This window comes from Mycteria americana, chromosome 4 (assembly GCF_035582795.1).
Source record: "Mycteria americana isolate JAX WOST 10 ecotype Jacksonville Zoo and Gardens chromosome 4, USCA_MyAme_1.0, whole genome shotgun sequence".
Lineage (NCBI taxonomy): Eukaryota > Metazoa > Chordata > Aves > Ciconiiformes > Ciconiidae > Mycteria > Mycteria americana.
Genome location: NC_134368.1, coordinates 7,428,983 through 7,447,116, shown reverse-complemented (window position 1 = coordinate 7,447,116; position 18,134 = coordinate 7,428,983). Strand labels below are relative to the sequence as shown.

Sequence of the window (18,134 nt, the reverse complement as noted above, 5' to 3'; positions counted from 1 at the left end):
CATGTCTCCGAATGATCTGCCTGTCACTCTTTATGTTCTAGACACCCTGCTATGGACAGCTTACAACAGAAATGTAAAAAGAAAGGAAGCAGTTCAATGAAAAAATCATGTACAAGCAAAAAAAATGGTGATCAGAAAACAGACTGTTGGAAGAGAGATCTTCTGGACCAAATTGTACAGCCTCCTGGTACAGCAGGTAAGAAGAGACACTGCATCCTCTTAGGGATGTGACATACAACTCCCTTATTTTTATGAAGCGCTTCTCCCCCTGTCCCTGCCAAACAAGAACCTACTCACATATTTGATAAAGACTGCAGACAAAGAGGAAGACATGCTGCTCAGACATCTTGGTTGGATGCTGGGAGAATGTCAGCTTGGGATTTCCCCATAGCACATTCAGATCCTCACCATCTTCCTCTTGAGGCTTTTCTTCTTCATTAACACTAGCTCTCTGAATGTCTGCTGGAGTGAGAAGGCAAGCATGACAGAGATGTTCCCTCTGTTAAGGAAACTTCTAAAAGAAGAACTGCAAGAGTGACTTCTAATAGTAAGGCATACTCCCAAGACTGGAAACCAGCAGCAAGACCAAGCCTATTCTAGCTTTAAAACAGGACGTTTAATCATTCTGAAAAAGGAAAAGGAAAGGGCCACTTCCTGGGCAAACTGCTGTGGACAATGCATACTGAGTCAAGACCAGGGGAGGGTTACTCTTTAAATTTGCTGGTGTGTGCCTCTCTGGGCCCTAATTAGCAGCTACCACCAGGGAGGAGATACTAAGATGCACAGAACTTTGGTCTGATCCAGTGTATCAGTTCTTATATTCCTGCACTGGAAAGATGAGCTTTTTTGAATTTTATTACTGTAGAGTGTTTAACGATGACTACAATACAACAGTAAATGTACTGAAGGATGACTTGACCATGTTCTTGCCCTTAAAGCAGACACAGAAAGAAAAGAGGAAGGTAATTAAGTGCTAGTGTGAACAGGACATTTGCTAAAGAGGGATGCTGAGTGAAATACAGTCAGTGCAGGGCCTTGAGGTTTCACTCAGGCGCCATGCAGATGGGAATGCTAAAGATAACAAGGAGCTGTAAATAATGAGTGAAAGGGGCCTCTCTGATGAGCAGAAGAGAGAAGGCTTCCTTCAAGGAAACAGAGAAGGAATGTGGGGGAGGCTATGGACAGCACTAATTATGTTAGGGGAAAGCTAAAGGACTGCTGCAGGCTGGTCTTAGCAGTTTCTAGAGACAGGCTGTCTTCACAGACTGATGTAATAAAAAAATTGAAGGCAATAAGAGAGGAAAGCAAAGTGGGCTTCTTTGCCATCCCTTGCTGAATTGCCTTTAACCAACCAATTTGGTATCGCAGGCACTGCTCTGTTTAGCTGTATCCTGTACATAGGTGAAATTACTAAGCAATTACTAGACTACCGTGGCTTTGAAAAAACATGCTTTAGTAACTCTATAAATGCTACTTCACAGTAGGTTTTAATAAAAAGCTGCTATTGACCTTCAGGATCAATTTAAATCCCAGCCCAAACCAGGATGTGGCAACTACAGATTTCAATTTCATGCAGAGCCCCGAGGGAGGCAGAAGGAAACTAGCTGCACTGGCACACCGGGCAAAGATGCCTTCCCATAGGAGCTGCTCAGAAGTACTTGCAGGTGAGCAGCAACCTCACTGTGAGTGCACTCATTTCTCCAGGGGTTTTCCCATACTTCTTCCAGGGCTTTCCTCCTCCTCCCATATGCCACAATACACCTGCCTCTCCCGTATATGTCCTGTTCTGTTCCTCTCAAGGTGTGTAAACCACCCACTGCTTTATAACTGCTTTCTCCTCAGTTATAAATGCAAAGAGAAATGCTGAGTGTCAAAGCACAGGGCATATTAAAGACACTGACTCTCATACCATGAATACTCACGAACATGAAATTCCACCACACTAAGCTAGGTCCAGTTCTATTTAACTCTGGAAAAAGTAAAAAGGATGTCAGGGAAAATATGCCTCTTTATATGGACAAGTTATATAGCTAAATTTTTTCTCTGCAGTCAGGGTATATGAAAAACTTGCAGTATCATCCTGCTTCTCTCTCTCATTATGTGGCAGTAAGAACAAGAATTAATTGCCTTCCCAGAGACAAAAACGGCTAAGCTCCAAAACTGAAACAGAAAAAAAGCAGGATCCAAACAAACAACTTAGAGGCTTCAGAAAAAAGATAAAGGAAAAATACACCCACTGTGATAAGAGTTTTCAAGTTACCTTCTATAGGCTATTTATAGAGGATCCCATCTCTATAAATGTTGCTCCCTTTTGAAGACTTACAGTATCTCACTTTAATGCCACTATTAATGAGACCAGATAACAGTTTCTTGGCTAGTATCTGCTTACAACTTACAAAGGTCAGAGTGAGTGGTGCAGGAATAGCGTATAGAGCACTCCCTACATTTGGGACTGAGAAGTGATAATATTCTAACATGTTTCTGAACGATGCATGTCTGACCAAGGAAAGCGGCAATAGTTTTCCCCACAAATAGTGACCCAGTCTGCCTGCTTAGCACAAGGTTTGAAAACGCTACAGCTGGAAATGGAAATATGGACTCCTAGGAGTCTATACTTCAATACCACAAACTACTCTATAAAGGTAATGAGGAGAAAAAAAGACAACAGCCAACTTCTAAAAAAAAAAAAAAGAAGCCTTTGTGCTTGCTCTCCATTTTCCATATCAAGTCTCCACCTGGAAAACTGCAAGTTCCAACCTCTCGAGCTAAGAGAAGCATTTGTGAGCACATGTTCTCCCTCCCTCTCCCTCCATGCTCCAATAAAAGACTCTTAATTGCCATGTATGCAGGTGATGGAGTGTCTTCTGTACTCTCTTCTCCCTCAGACCCCATTTCAGCCATCCTCTGTTGAAAATACTTCCAACGTATATTACAGCTCAGAGATTCTCCAAGTACCACTGAAATGAAATGGACAAAATAAAGCCAGTGAATAGCACTGCCAACAGCAGGATTGTGAAGGTATATCTATATCTCATGAGAAGCACGCCAGCGAATCACACGGTCTTCCCAGAACTACCCTGCAACCAGTTAGGGCACTGATAAAGGTGTTGCTGTAGCAACACAGAGTTTACTCTGAGACAGCTACACAAGTATGTCCTCAGTATCCAGGGGGTGATTCTCAATTCATGCTGAGCTCCATGCCACTGAGGCCACACCTGACTTTGTAGAATAACTGAGTAATTTAGGTTGCAAGTAGCCTGTGGAGGTCATCCGGTCCAACCTCTAGCTCAAAGCAGAGCAAGCTTTGAAGTTGCATTACACTGGGGAGGGCCTTGTCTCCAGCTAATATTTTATAAAGTAGTCTAGACATGACTTTGTGAGCTGCAGCTGTTACAGTGTAGTGGGACATGAGGTGGTTTTAACCATACAACAGCTCTGCAGAACTGGTGTGGCAGGCAGAGACCTGAAGCTGTCTTAGCACTGAAGTTGTCTTCCCTGGTGCCAGCAGCACAGCAGCTATCAGAGCGCCGTGCAACAGGTTGTATTACAAACCTCTTACTGGTAACGACTAGGTCAAGACATCGTTCTCTTGAATGGAAAACTGGTTCTGCAGAAGTCAAGTGCATTCCTTCTATTCACTATAGGCAAGAGGATTTCAAACCCTGGTTTTGGGCTACAGTAAACACACATGGTGGGCAGCTGCAGCCATTACTTAAGAGTTAATCCCTGTAATACCCTTTGTTAATCTAACTACAATGATCAAGTGGCATGGAGCATATTCAACATACCCATAGCGTGCATGTTAGATTAACAGGATTACCTGATGATGATGATAATACTACTCTATATTTATTTAGCACTTCTCTGAAGAACAGAAGGTGCTTTTTAAAAGTGGGTAAATATTTGTTAATCCCAGAGAGGAAAATGTAAGTGCAAAGAGGTTGTGTAATAATGCCAGTTCCACACAGTGAACCAGTAGCAATACCCCTAGATGCATGCTCTAATACAGCATTTCTTAAGCCATTGGTCGATATGACCTGCTCATAAAGCCCTAACAATTACAGCACATCCTGTTTTCTCCTGCTAACAGTCTGCTTATAAGGCAACATTTCTATTGCTAGTCAAGCCTCCATTTTCACTACTCACTTTTTGCTAACTTTGAAAGAGTCTACACAAAACGTATTTGGGGAGCAAGCATATAGTTTATGATGGTAAACCCAGAAAAGGGATCATTCTTTCCTTTGCACTGTAGCGTGTCTAACACACTGTGCTATGGAATAGTCAAATGTAAGCATTCTAAACCATTCATAACTTATCTGGTGTCTTTTATAGCCTGTGTTCATAAATGATTATTTTGCATTAATGTACAAACAACAGAAGTGTTTCAAGCACTCCAATAAAATAATGAACTTTAAGAATAAAGCTTTCATTCTTCCTCCTCTTTAAAAGATTCTTTATGGCCACAACCAATTCTTGCGATTCCTGTCTTGAGACATTATTCTTCTAATGTTCATAAGGTCATTTGTACCACTGGAAACCTGTGAACCCTGAACATACACTGTACTGCTTATTAGCTCATTAGTGCCTCATACTAACATTCATTCCCAGCAGCTTTTGAAAAAGAAAAAAAAAAAATTCAGTGCCTACCTAATTTGGGCAACAATGTGTAAACCAAAGAGTAGCACAGACATCATCCCACCTTACGTTTGTATCTAGTTCAGCATTTACTCTAAAAGAAAGGGTGGAACGTAAGTCAATAATCAGGGATCTCTACAGCAAATGAGGAAGATCAGACATCTCTGAGGAATAATTTGTCCCACTTATTCTAGACACCTATTTTAATATGAATCTCCTTCTGGAGATGCTTCTGTTCGTTCCCTGCAGAGAAAGCCTAGACAACGAGATGCCTGCTGGTGGACAAAGTTCATTAAATGCTTATTTTTTGTATTGGCAGTTTGTGACCTACATGTTATACAAAGTGAGACACATCCTACCTCTGCTGCAACCAGAAGCGTAATGCTAATCATCTCAGTGGTGTGAGTCAAGGAAACTAACACCTGACATACAATCATGCCTTCTAAAATTCAAAGTCCTCCAATGATCTGCTGAATTTTTTTTCCAACATCGCATTTATAAAATCCCTTTCAGTTTTGGCAATTGTTTCAATCACCTAAAATATTTTTCTACTTGCTTTTGAAACAAATCAAGGTAGGCATACAGGTTTTAAGCTACTCCTCATTGTTTATGTGTCCAAGTTTGTTGGACAACAGAGACAGCCTGGAGTAACTTGGCTATGTCTCTTATATTCTCATTAGAAAACTGCAGCTGTAAATTTTATTCTGTGATCATTTGTGCACGGGAAATAAGAGTAAGAAGCAGCACTGGAAACCTATGCTGCAGCACAAGTTCCTCTGCAAAGGAAACTGGAAAATGTAATTTCCATTTTTTGGACAACTGCAGTTAGGTAATTATGCTATTTAGGGCATTAGATATTGGGAAGCAAGAAAAGTTCAATTTTGCCTTCTTATGCTTTTTAGAAGAGATGAGAGACAAGACAGATTGCAATCTTCCTCTTATGAGAAGACAAGGTTGACATATGATCTCTTAAAAAAATCAGTGGATGACATTCGTGGTTTCACTGGAGTCAGGAATTTGCTTTAGAACTACTGTTTTAATTTTAGGCACAAACCTCTACTGCCAAAGTCTAGGGTTTGGAGAACAGCCATTAGTCTCTGACAACTATGAAGAGAGATGGTTAGGGAAAAGACACTATTAAGTTTCACTGACATGTAGTTGACTTGGGGAGCTTTACAGAGAGCAGTAGGAAATTACTAAGTGCTTTACAGTGATAAATACAGTGAGGCATATCATAATTACCAGTGCCAGTATCAATGCCCCGCTGCACTGCAGGCTTCAGCTTGGAATTCAGCCGCTGTCCCAGTGGCATTACAACTGTCCAGTGCTCCGCTCCGCCGGGCTGGCTGGCAGTGCAGGGGAAGAGGCCTCAGCACATGGCAGGAGAGCCCAGACTGAAAGAGCACCAGTAACAATCTGTAACTTAGCACTGTACCTATTTTTTAAGTGATACTGTTGCATTTGCTCTCGCTAATTAAGCTGCAGAGAAATCACAATGTCCATTTCCAACTTCTGGACTGAGAGTACAGGGAAGGTGGGAACCAGTTTGAAGGCACAGGTGTGTCAGCTGCTTTGATTTTGCTTTGAAGATATTTTACTCAAAACCTCTACTCTTGCTTATCTATTATTTCTTGCTTTGTCCCTTTATCTGAAACAGATGACTCAATCCCAATTTAACATTAAATATCTTCTGGGAAAAATTCTTAGCAGCTGCTTCACAATCATGCTTTTTTCCTCCCTGGCATTAGGGAGCGTAAACACTTATTAAAGTTTAAAAGGAAAAGGCAATTTGAGGATTAAAATAATGTTTAATTAGTAGCTCTAATACTCCTCATCTTTCAGGTGCACAATACAAAGCAATTCATAAGAATTATTATTGTTATTCCCATCTTAGAGAGAAATGAGGTGAATTAAATTATCTGCCTAATGACACACTTAGTGTTAGATTCCAGATCTGGCTCCCAGTTCTGTGCTATACCAACTAGGTCACGTTTAGCAAGACACAATTTTTAAAAATTCCCAATTCTATATTCACCAATATCTGGGATCTTAACCTTTCACTTTATTTTTTTTTTCTTTAGCTTCAGCGATACTGAAGCTAATAGCATTACTTTAGCTTTGTTAACATTGTATCAGTGAAACATGCAGAATTTAAAAAAAAAAAAGACGCATTTCTCAGTTGGCCCTGGACATGAAAAGATACTGTATTTTCCTACTGGAATCAGAATTACCACACTAGCAGGTAAACGTACAATGTTCTCTGCTAAATACCCATTGCTCCAGTTCCAGGGAGAGTTGGTAAGCGTCAGGACGAAAGAACTAGAGTCAAGAAAGCCAGCGTTCTCTGCGGGGAGTGGAAGGATTTGTGGTGCATCGGGTAAGACTCAAGCACATACAGCCTACCCATCAAGATCACTCTCAAGCGCTTCCTTCACATCCAAGTCAAAAGGCTGAGCCTCTTTTTAAGTAAATATACATTCAAGAACAACCAAAGTTCTTGTCCAAATTGCACATATTCATAACTTACTACAATCGCTGCTTCTCCCTGTGTTCACTATTTTGTCAAGAACTACATTAAATTACCGAGATTGAAAGCGTTCCACATACTGTCAACAGAATACACGTGGTTTTGAAAAAACAAAAGCAGCACTGTGAATTTTGTCCAAATGATCCTAGAAAAGTTCAATATTAGTAAAATTTCTATCACCTAGTCTAGGATTCACTGACCTGACACCTTGCTACACATGCCCAGGAGCCTGAGTTGCCAAAATTTCTTGTTTGATCTACCAGAGAAAGGTGTAACTTTACTCCCAAGGGAAGAAGGTCAATCACAAGACAGATATGTTTAAAACTAAAAGAGACAGCAGGAAGCACTTGTAATAAACTTCAAGAACCTCTCTGGCACTGGCAGGGAATGGTGTAAAGGCTAACTGGTCTTTGCCAAATCCAAGTTATGTTATTTCAATGATGAAAGAGCCTGGCCATTATTAAGTAGCAGAATATGAATAACATGACATGCTTTCAGTTTGTTGTGAGGCTTTCGGAGGTAAAGCTAATTAATAAAGAACAATTTTCCTCAGTTCATTAAATAATGTTGCGTAAAGTTCACTGCCTACCTTTACCTAACTTTCAGTGTTTCTTTTTGTATGTAGGTAGTAATATCACTAAGACATTCCTGCTGTTCTGGCAGTCTCTAAGACTTGATTCAGCTATATCCATCAAGATAATATTGATTTGCATTCTTTTATTAAAGAATGATACCCTGAACCCTTTCAATAATTAACTCCTATAGGGAAAAGGGCTTTTTTCTTCCAAAACAGACCTTCTTCATCTGGAGCAGCCAAGGAAAAACAAATTAAGCAGGTAATTAATAACCACACTTTATGTCTAATGTTTGTTTGTGGTTATTCTTTAAAGGTTATTGCATTGCTCTATCTATAAATACCTGTTCAACTTTAGAATTAATCTGAAAAATTTAATATCCAATCCCAATCCCCAGACAATACTTAACATCCAATTAAATAATTAAATCATTAAATGTTAAATTACTAGTGAATTAAAATTTAATAGTCAATCCTGATTTATTATCCTAAAAGTCCTTTCACAATTTCCTGTTTCTACAGTTGTGATAGCAAATCTAAGTCCTACTAACTCATAGCTAGCAAAAGAAAAGCAAATTAGTCCCACTGTGGAGTATGTATGGTGGTAGAAAAGAGTAAGTTCAGCATTTCTTATGGAATTTTTACTTCAGCAAGTAAACTTAACTGCATAGCATTATAGTGTACTTTGTGTCAAAATACATGCTTCCCTTAGCTTTAGAGAAGGAGACAATATTAACTAATGTAAGACAAATTATTTTATTTTAACTTATGGTAAAGAGATAAGCATGGAAAAAAGACAGAACTAGTCTTGCTAGTCTTGCAAAGCTGATCCATGTGAGGTCTGCTGAGGTAGCATGACTGTAACTGAGAAAAGAGCTTATACAGGTTTTTATCTTTTCATGCTATAACTGGAGCTAGAATGAATAGTAGTAACCGATCTACTTTAGCTACTTAAGGAGTAATTAACTACATCAATTTGGGTGCTAGTGAATAACAAAGCTTCTGGTAGTCTGTTATCACTCATTCTTTAGCACCATATCTCAAGACATACTGGAGAAATGAAACTGTTAGGTAGCTTCCAAAGCCCTGTTTCTAGTTGGTATGGCTGGTATTGTAGTCTGACCATAAGCACTTTCAACTTTAATTACACATCCTTACACCTTCATCATTAATCACTAGAAGATAAAGCAATTTATATTCTTTTTCTGTGCTTGTACAGCCTCCAGAGGGGCTTCAGTTGAGAATGAAGACCTTTAAATGTTGCTACAGTATAGAGATTTTAAAAAATGGTATCCATAAGATCTTGTGTCAACCATCATTTGTTGTAACTGCATACAAACTTGTGGGCTTATCTGGCAAATGCAGGACGAGAGCCCTGAAAAACTGCACAGAAAACATCTTCCAAGACCACAATGCCATGACAGTTAATGTTAGTTACCAGCCCTACTCTGAATAAAATGTCTCTTCCTTGCAAAGTGTCTGTGATTGGTGATATCAAATACTTCTAGATAGCAGGAGACCAATTTTAAAGTACAAATATTTGAATAGCACATCCAGATTTTATATGTGGAGAAGTAGGCTTAAATGCCTGAATGTGGAATTTTTTAGGCATTGACAGTTATAAAACTGGCTACTGAGTTTTACCGCATATATTGTTAAACTCAAATTTCTCTTCACCCAAAGCCTCTTACATTTTTTTCCTAGTGATACCGTGTACAAGAGAAAAGTACTGTTACCTAATGGTGGCTGAAAGGAAGAATTTATTCAAGTGTGTTCTGAAGTTATTGTTTAAAGAGCACCTGTTTGCTGAGACTACTCCTTTCTCAAATAGGAGCTAAAGGCTTACCTATTAGCAGTTCAACCCAGTTGGTAGAGGCGGCTGTAAAAAATTATGTTCAAGACTTCTTGCAGGCAGAAGAACAGGTTGAAATCTGCTGCTTTGTAGTTTAATAAGTTCTGCATATTTACAGCACTAGTTTGTTCTGCAGGTACTTCGAATGGCATTTTGTTCTTGAGAGATGTACATAATCCAGAGTGAGATAGTTGCATCTGTGCCATTATCACAGTGTTTGTTTGAAAGTTATTTCTGAATATTTTGCTATTTCTGTTGACACACTGTGTGAGTGAGGGCGGGCAGACATACACAAAATTTTTCTAGTAGACAGTAGTTTTTGTGGAGACTATTCTGAGTGCTGATAAAATAATCAGGTAAGAAAAACACAAGGATTTATTTTTCTGTATTGTATGGTTAAAATCCTGGGAAATGTATTCTAAAACTATGCAACAAATTCAGATATGTTTATAGTCACAATTTAAAATTTTGTATTTTTGACTTTTTGATCCAGGACTTCACTGGTTACCCCAAATTTATAACTTTTAAAGAAGCTAGATAATTTAAAAAATATGTTTGGTCCTGATCTAACTTCTTCAAGGAATGAAGAATCCTATGGAAGTGAAGTAAGTAGCTACTTATCTTCCTTGCTCAAAAAAAAAAATATCTTAAGTTATCTGGCTTCAACTTCTACCCCCCGGATTTTGAATATGTCTACTCTTTCAGGACTGAAAGCTTGGTTGCACCCTGAATGTGTGATTTTTGTCCAGGCTCCTGTCAACTTGTACTCTGCCTGCTTCACCATTTTCTCTTCTGGTCTGTGATAGTTTCTTTTACTTTATATACATTCAGAACGTTGCATTTTGATCATATGACTCTTCTTCTAGCATCATTTCCTATATAAGTGTAAGTTCATTTTCAAGGTTATTCATAGACTATGTCACTGCAGCTATCACCCTGTGCTTGCTCTCTTACTCTTGGCCCTCTAGGCCAGTACCTACCCAAACTATTACATTTTAAAACACCTTTGATCAATCTTCTTGTTATTCTTTGCATGTGGGAGCTGCTCATACACAAAACCCCCATTGTTGTCTTTCAAATCTCTCCTTAAAGCTTTCCTTTATTCTGGTGCTAACAGAAAAAAAAATACCATTAGGCAACTGGAGTGCTACCAACAGTTTGATCTATTGTATTGACTAATATTGCTTCTTTATTGCCTAACGTCGCTCTTCCTGCATGTATTAATCAGCTACTCTTTGAGGCCAAGTGTTGTGTATGCATAAAAACGAAGGGCTTTAAATAAGGAGGGTACACAACACCTATATTTTATGATGTATACCTTGCACAGCTGCTGTTACAAGAGCCTAATACCTACAATGAAACAAGCGATTTGGTAGTTCCAAATATAGCTTGCTCTATGCAATCTCTTATCACAAATTCCATTTTGTAGGTCTGGTCTATATATTAAATATTAAAATCTGAGAAGCAAACATACCTGTTTTTCCTTTCAGTGCCTGCTAACAAGCATTTCTTCAGGCTACCTGCAGTTGCTGATGTATTAGACTAATTTTCTATTATTCACTTTTGTTCGTTTGTTTTCCCTGCTGAAAATGCTACATATTTCTAGCTTCATTTTGTTGCTAGGAATCACTGAAGAGGCCTTAAAGTTACCAAGGAATTTGGGTTGCCTGATTTCCATGGCGTGAAGGACAGTACCTCCCTCATCACGGCGCATGAGGAATTTTTTGTGCCTTTTGATTTCACACGTGAATGTGTTTGAATGTAGCAGTAGACAAGTGATCAGTGGAGTGCCCTCAAGCGAATTGGTGGGAAAATCTTTAAAAATGCATTTAACAGAAAGGTAGGACTGGCTTCTTTGAGAAAATGGAGGACGAGACCAAAATGTGGCAGGAATATCCCGCCTGCAGCAGAGTCCCAGCTGCTGTTTGATGGGGATTTTTGGAGCTCAGACACCTCTTGCGATGGGAGGAACTCCAGAGAAAGCATAAGCTGAACACCACCAGTTTCCAGTAAACTGGATGACTCAACAGCTTCTTGGCCTTGGGTACTTTCTTCATTTCTTGGTCCTCTTCCTCCCACACCCTCTAGTAAGAAAGTCTTGTGGTAAAAGATGAGTACACGTATCTTGTTAGGTCACTGCAGAACACTATCAGCTAGCTCTTTACCATGTTCTCAGTTTAACTACCTGGTTCTGTTAGGATCTTGGTTATAGTCTTTCATAAGAGCATGCAGGTCTTGCATGAAAGGAAGAAGGGATCTGAGGTGGTGGAAGCCATTTGTTTGTAGATAGAACTACATAACCCAGCTCAGGTACAATTAGAGCTCCTCTAAAGCCTGCCATCCTCCCAAGGAACCTCTAGCACATGTTATTTTTTTCCTCTGCAACTTCTCCTCCCACGCAGGAGCTAGCTGTTCCCAGTCCCCCTCAGCCTCCAAGGCAGCCAAACAAGATGGTGGCCTGTAAGACGCTTCCGCCTCGCCTCCGCCCGTCCCTCGGCACCGCCGAACCCCTAGTGCGCAAGCGCAGACGCGGCCCCCGAGCAGGTGTCAGGCCCTTCCCCATCTGCGCGTGCGCAGAAGGCTGTCCGCAGCGCCCCCGCAGGTGCACCTTGCCGATGTGCGCTTGCGCAGAAGCACCCCACAGGTGCCCCCTCCCCCTGTGCTATATCTGAGTACGCCGCGAACCGCACGTATAAGCGGGCGTTTCACGCCTCTGGCCTCCCTCAGATCCCTCCGCCGACTCCTAAAGGCAGCCCTTATAGCTTAAGGCTCAGCTCGCCTGAGGCAGAAACACAAGCCTCGAGGCACGCTGCGGCCTAAAACATGTTTGTTTTTCCATTTGGCCCCATCTTTGGGTTCTTCGTGGACGTGGGCGGGCTGGCGCACTCCTTCACTCGAAGCTTTGCGGAAGGATACTCATTTTTCAGTCGCCATCTGCTGAGCAACGGTTTCGAGGCGTGGCCAGGAGCGCGGGCACCGCCCCTCCAGGCCAATCGCAGCGGGAGGCTTGCCGCGAGCCCCGCCCCGCTGGCGCGGGGGAGCCAATGGGAGCGAGGGATGGAGCAGCAGGGGCCGGCCGCGGGCCGGGGTGGGGGGCGGGCGCGCGGGTGAGGGGGTGTGCGCGCGAGCGCGGGGCCGAGTAGTAGCGCTCGCCGCAGCGGCTGTTGCCGGGGGCGGAGGGGAAGGGCCGCGTTCGCGGAGCCCGCTGCCCGGGCGCCGTGTGACCGCGGGGTGCGCCGGGTGGGACCGGCGGCAGGGGCCGGGGGGGGAAGCAGGTGAGGGCAGGGGCAAGGCTCGAGGGCTGTCTGGGCGGGTAGGAGGGGGTGTTCGTGAGGCGGAGAGGCGTCCGGAAGGAGCTTGGCCCGGTCGCTTGCTTCCCTGCCTCCCCTTCAGCTGCCGCTCCCCGCTTCGGCTCCTCGGAGGGAGGGAACAAAGAGGCCGCGGGGGCAGGGTGGCGGCCGGCCGGGGTGGAAATAGCTGGGAGCTGCGCTGCAGCAGCTTCTGGTATTTCCTTCCACCCACCCCCACTGAGGCAATGATTAACAGGACCGTGGGCAAAGAAGCATCCTGTGGGCGTCTGAGGGCTCGGCTTGAGCCGCTCGAAAAGAAGCGGAGGCGGGGGGGAGGACGGGGAGAGGAAGAAGGAAGCAGCGCTGCTCCCTCCCGCCTTGGCCCCCGCGGCTCCCTGTGAGGAAAGGCGGGCGGGGGGCGAGCCCGCCCGCAGGGCTCGGAGCGCGGCCTGCCAGCTGACCGACGCGTTGTTTTGTTTTGTTTTGTTTTTCTCTCTTCCTTCCGTCGGTTTCCTCCCTGGAGGCCTCCCGATGAGTTAAAATGGTGCTGAGGCTCGAGGGGAGCTGGTCGCTGCTCGTGGGGAAGAGATTCCTCAGCCTGTCGGAAGAAGACGACAGGTCATGGGACACCAGTCGCATCTCGGAATGGCCCTGGAAGTCAGGAAAGATCCGAGCAGTTTCACACACGGACATATCCAAACAAGACCTGAAGGTAACCGGGAACTTTCAAAGAGACCTTCTAAAACGAGAGTGCTTACCCTGTGACCTGGAAGCTTCGTGTGCGTGCATGCGTGGGGGTGTGTGTATACACACACATATATATATACACACACGCTGTTGTTGGGGGAGAGAGGTCTTGGGCAACTTGCCTGCTTAACATGCTTGAAAACATGTGCACCTCTGGCTAAAGCCCCCAATGTGCTTGTACTAATGCCGGAAATTACCTCAAACTTATTATAAATGTGCTTTCTTCTACCAGCATTTTGAAAACTTCAGGTTTTTATTGCACCCACTTTGCCTAGGTTTTATTTCTGCGTATTTCCGAAATGTAATTTAAGACCTTGTCAGTTGTAAACGATTTTTTTTTTTCCAGAGATTGCAGTTAGTTGTGAAACCAAAACACCCCCATGTTGATGGGATTGGTGACTTTTCTTTCTTGCTCTTTGAAGTAGCTGGTAACGAACAAGTACTTCTACCGTCTTAAAAGACGTCCCAAATTCATGTATGGTGTTGGAAGTTTCTTGGACCCTTCTTGCACGGTGGCCGCTTCTTAATAATGATTACCAACGGGATTTTTAAACACGCAATCAGTTATTGTAAATGGAACTATGTATTTTGCGTGGAAGTTAACCGACTTTCACAGTTTGGCTGTGAAGCTCTTAGGGGTTATTTGGCAACTGTAGTCAGTAAAACTATTCAACCGTGTCTGGGCAATTACTATAGCATACAAAGTACTCGCTAAGGACAAAACTCCATTATAGTAACGGCATCTTGTTACATGGGCCTCTTACTTGTTTCTCCAAGGGCTTTGGTGGCAGGCTGTTCTTTGACAGCAAGAACAGTACCATCTTTCAATTAAAACTGTTTCCTTGCCTTTTTTTTAACGGGAAGAACTTTGTGACCTCTGATTAACTGACGAAACACCTGCTCCATGTCAAACAAGAAGAAATAGTACGTGTTTCTAGCTCTTTTCCGAAAGTGTAAACTTTGTTATGAGAGTCCCGTGTTGTTAGAGGCCGAGCGTCTTGTTGTGGATCTGCGTCAGGGGTGGAGCTTTCTCCATCTTTGGCCGGCGGGGCTGTGCCCATGCCGTACTTGGAGTGAGGAGGAGGATGTTGCTGCTGCATAAAGCTCTTCTAAAGGACCTTCTCTGGGACTTAAAAGGAGAAGGAGCAGGTGCTGTTGGGGACTTTACTGTGAGCCTTGTAACTGGTTAGGGTTCTTCCAGAAGCGATTGACTTAATGCATTCTCCAGTGAAAGTGTTAAAGAAGTTGCAAAGTAGACAATCGAGGCGTAGAGAGCTTTTGTACCACACGCAAACTCCTTTCCTCTCTCGCAGCTCTGTGGAAGAGTAATGTATCGTTAGATCCCAAATAGTAATAGATTGGGGAGAAAAAAGTCTCTAAGGGAGTAGAAATATTTAGTCTTTTTGTATAGCATCAGGAGCAAGCTAGAGAATAGATGGACTGTCAGCTAGTTTTGAAAGTATTTTCTGAACTGTATTTTCCTGTTTGTGCAGTGTTGATACTACGGGCAAAACAAGCCATTCTGGTTCTGGTGCTTGTGTTATTTGCTTATCTATTTCATTGTTTTCGTGAACTTCAAAATGACTAAATGCATTTCTGCACCCATTAGTTTTACAACTCCTGTCTGTGGTAATGCTGTTTCGTGTGCATGCTTTTACTTGCCTTTCCCCTTAGAGGGAAGCTGAACACAAGGGAATGTTTCTAAGATTCACTCAACTGAGGTTTCTCTGCTCTTAGGGTAAATTAGTTAAATGTATTTAGACTGGATTGTTATATTTTTATGGGAAGAGGGAGTGATTTTTCTGAGAGTAGTGTTCTCTGCCAAGACGTTCCAATTCCTGTATTCAGGCAAAGCTGTATTTGTGGTCTTTCCCAATCCTTTGTTGATCTTCCTGTATTGCCTATGAAAGAAGGGTAATGCCATCCCAAAGAAATTGGTCAAGCCACCATATTTTTGCCATGAAGTGACAACTGCTTTCCTCTTGAAAAGTTTGTATAGATGCTTCAGAGATTCATAAAGATAAATACCAGTTAAAAGCAGGCAGCAAATGACCTTCTTCACATTATATAATTTGATCACCTTTACTGGCACACTGCCATTTGTGCTTTCAATAAATTAACAGAAGTTATTCTTTGGGACTCTTATTCTTAAAATATTTCTGGAAAACCAGCTTGTTTATTCAAGTACTCTAGTTTAGAGTTTGTAGAAAATGCTGTGCCACTACTGTATACAGTCTTTTAAAGTTTTTGGGGTTTTTTGCTGTGTTTTTTCCCTGATTGTAAACACTAGTGGCAGAGTTAACACATTTAACTGCCCTGGAGCAGCAGAGGACTTTGAGTTGTGGAGTTAAATAGGAATATTAATGTTTTATGCGACAGTAATGATGACAAACCAGTTAACATTGACTATCACTTACAAAATACTAGGTCAGCCTGGGATGCTTTAGTGATTGCTTGATTGTATGACAGAAAGGCAATAATCATGTTTGCATTATAAGTACTTTTAATGATTTTTTTTTTATTTTTGGAGGAAATTGGTGTTTTTTTATCCTTTTTCATGTTGTATGTGTCTGAATTTTATGGTTAGTCACTCCTTTGCTTTGTTTTCTTTCTGTAGATTTGTGTAGAATTTGATGATGAGTCATGGGAAAAAAGAAGATGGCTAGAAGTCTACAGCCATAAAATGAAAGCATTTCTGGTGGAGCAAAAGCTAGTACTGGCTGAAAGAAAATCTCAAGCCAGTTCTATGTCTCCTGTCCAGTGGCCTGCAATGGCAAGTATACGCTTGGCCTAACTCTGGTTCTGCAGTTCCATCTTCCAAGGATGGTGTTACAAGTGTGAATTTCTCAAGTACAGCTTCACTCGTGTACTCTTATGTGTCATCTGAAGGGAGGCTAAATCTTTGTACAGCTAGAGCTAGGCAGAGCTTGTAAGCATTTAAAGTTGGTATGTTGTGCCTGGAGATACAGGAATGTATTTTTAGGACTTTGCTTCCCTCCCAAACCACTGTTCTGTACAATGTTAATTCCTTCTCCCTCTAGTCTCATGTTTCTTCCTTCTTTCATGAAATTGCAGTTAAGAATAGAGAGAAAAAGGGTAAATAATAGGTTTCTAAGGATAGCCTGTATTTTTTATATTAAATTCTTGTTTTACTCTGCCTCAAGTACTGTTAATTCTTCAGTGATTCTTGATCTGAGACAAAAATAATTTAAATGACCTTTATGTGATGGCTGCCTGGCACAGATGATTTGTGAAATTTGGATTTTATGCATATAAAAACCGGAGCTACACTGTACAAGCCAGAGAACTAAGCTTTCTGTAACTGCCATGCATGGCTGGCTAGGCAAATTAGCCAACAGAGGTGAACAGGGAACATTTCTTAATGTATTCATTCAGCCAGTATAGTTTACTTCACTGCTTTGGATACTGCTACTCATAAAAGTAGTTGTGAAATAAATGAAGATGTAAACTTGCTGTACGTTAATTATGCTGAAGTTGTAGTCCATGTTTTAATACCCTTAACTTTGCTAGGTATAAAGTATGCAAGGTAATTCATATGCTGAGTTTTAGCTGAGCTTTTTTCTTAAGCAAAGCTAATCTAAGCAGATATTTATTGGAAGTAGGGCCAAATAGGATGGGAGAGGAAGTAGAAAGATGAATCCTTAATTTTATTTCCTGACCTGTGCATTAATATCAGCAGTTCTACTAGTAGATTTTGCTGATACAATGTTCTGAAAACCTGCTTATTTAAACTTAGCTGTTGTCCCTTTCCAAGTATCTGAACAGTTCTTACTGGATACTTGTCTTCAATTTATGCGTAAGGTTTTCCTCATGATGTGTTTGATCTGTCAGTTCATGCGGTGTACGTGTTCCAAAGCTCGTTTAGCAGAGGAATGTTGTAGGATAAAAGTAAAGCACAATACTGGAGCTTGCCTTGGCAAAAAAGACTTTTTCTCCCTTTACCACACCACAAGGTAGGAAAGAAGTGGTCACAAAAGAGGTGTGTGGATTAATTTATTTAAATCTTGATCACAGTTTATTGATTCAAGTATATGGGAGAGTATGTTTCTGACAAATGGAGTAGTTTTGCAGAACTCTTTTAATGCTTGGTCACTCCTGGAGAGACTCTTGTTCCTCTTATGGTGATATTGCCCCTTTGCCAATGCTGTCCTAAGTGAAGTGAAAACAACAAAGGGGAAGAAAGTCTTTGTTTACTTGCTCAGTCCTTTGGAAACCCAAATGCATACTCTATCAGAATTATTTTCCTTTTTTTTTTTTTTTTCTTTTAAATGGGGCACAAATGTACCCTTCACATAGGAAGGAGTTATTCTTGCCACTTCTGATGTTCCAGGCTCCTGATGCCTACTTGCTCAGAGCTGTTACTGCAGGACCAGACAAAATTTACATATTGAACATATTGGGAAGAGTTCAGAAGCTTTTAAAGGAAACTTTTGTTTCTTGCCTGTTCTTAAAGCCTTTAGTATACCTGAACATAACTTCAACATTGTA

The 18,134-nt window shown here is 41.6% G+C and overlaps 1 protein-coding gene across 3 annotated transcripts in view; it reads left to right on the top strand.

The window, feature by feature from the left end:
* The first annotated feature begins 12,727 nt into the window (after positions 1 to 12,727).
* Positions 12,728 to 18,134, top strand: part of KDM3A (lysine demethylase 3A) — a 32,512-nt gene continuing 27,105 nt past the window's right edge. For 2 of the 3 annotated variants that reach the window (XM_075499530.1, XM_075499528.1), the window contains exons 1-3: positions 12,728 to 12,819; positions 13,402 to 13,590; positions 16,243 to 16,398. In XM_075499530.1, the coding sequence (XP_075355645.1) occupies positions 13,420 to 13,590; positions 16,243 to 16,398 (327 nt within the window). In that variant the 5' untranslated portion in view covers positions 12,728 to 12,819; positions 13,402 to 13,419. Of the gene's footprint in view, positions 12,820 to 13,401; positions 13,591 to 14,489; positions 14,550 to 16,242; positions 16,399 to 18,134 lie in introns of those variants that run through there. The other variant, XM_075499529.1, reaches the window with a different exon arrangement.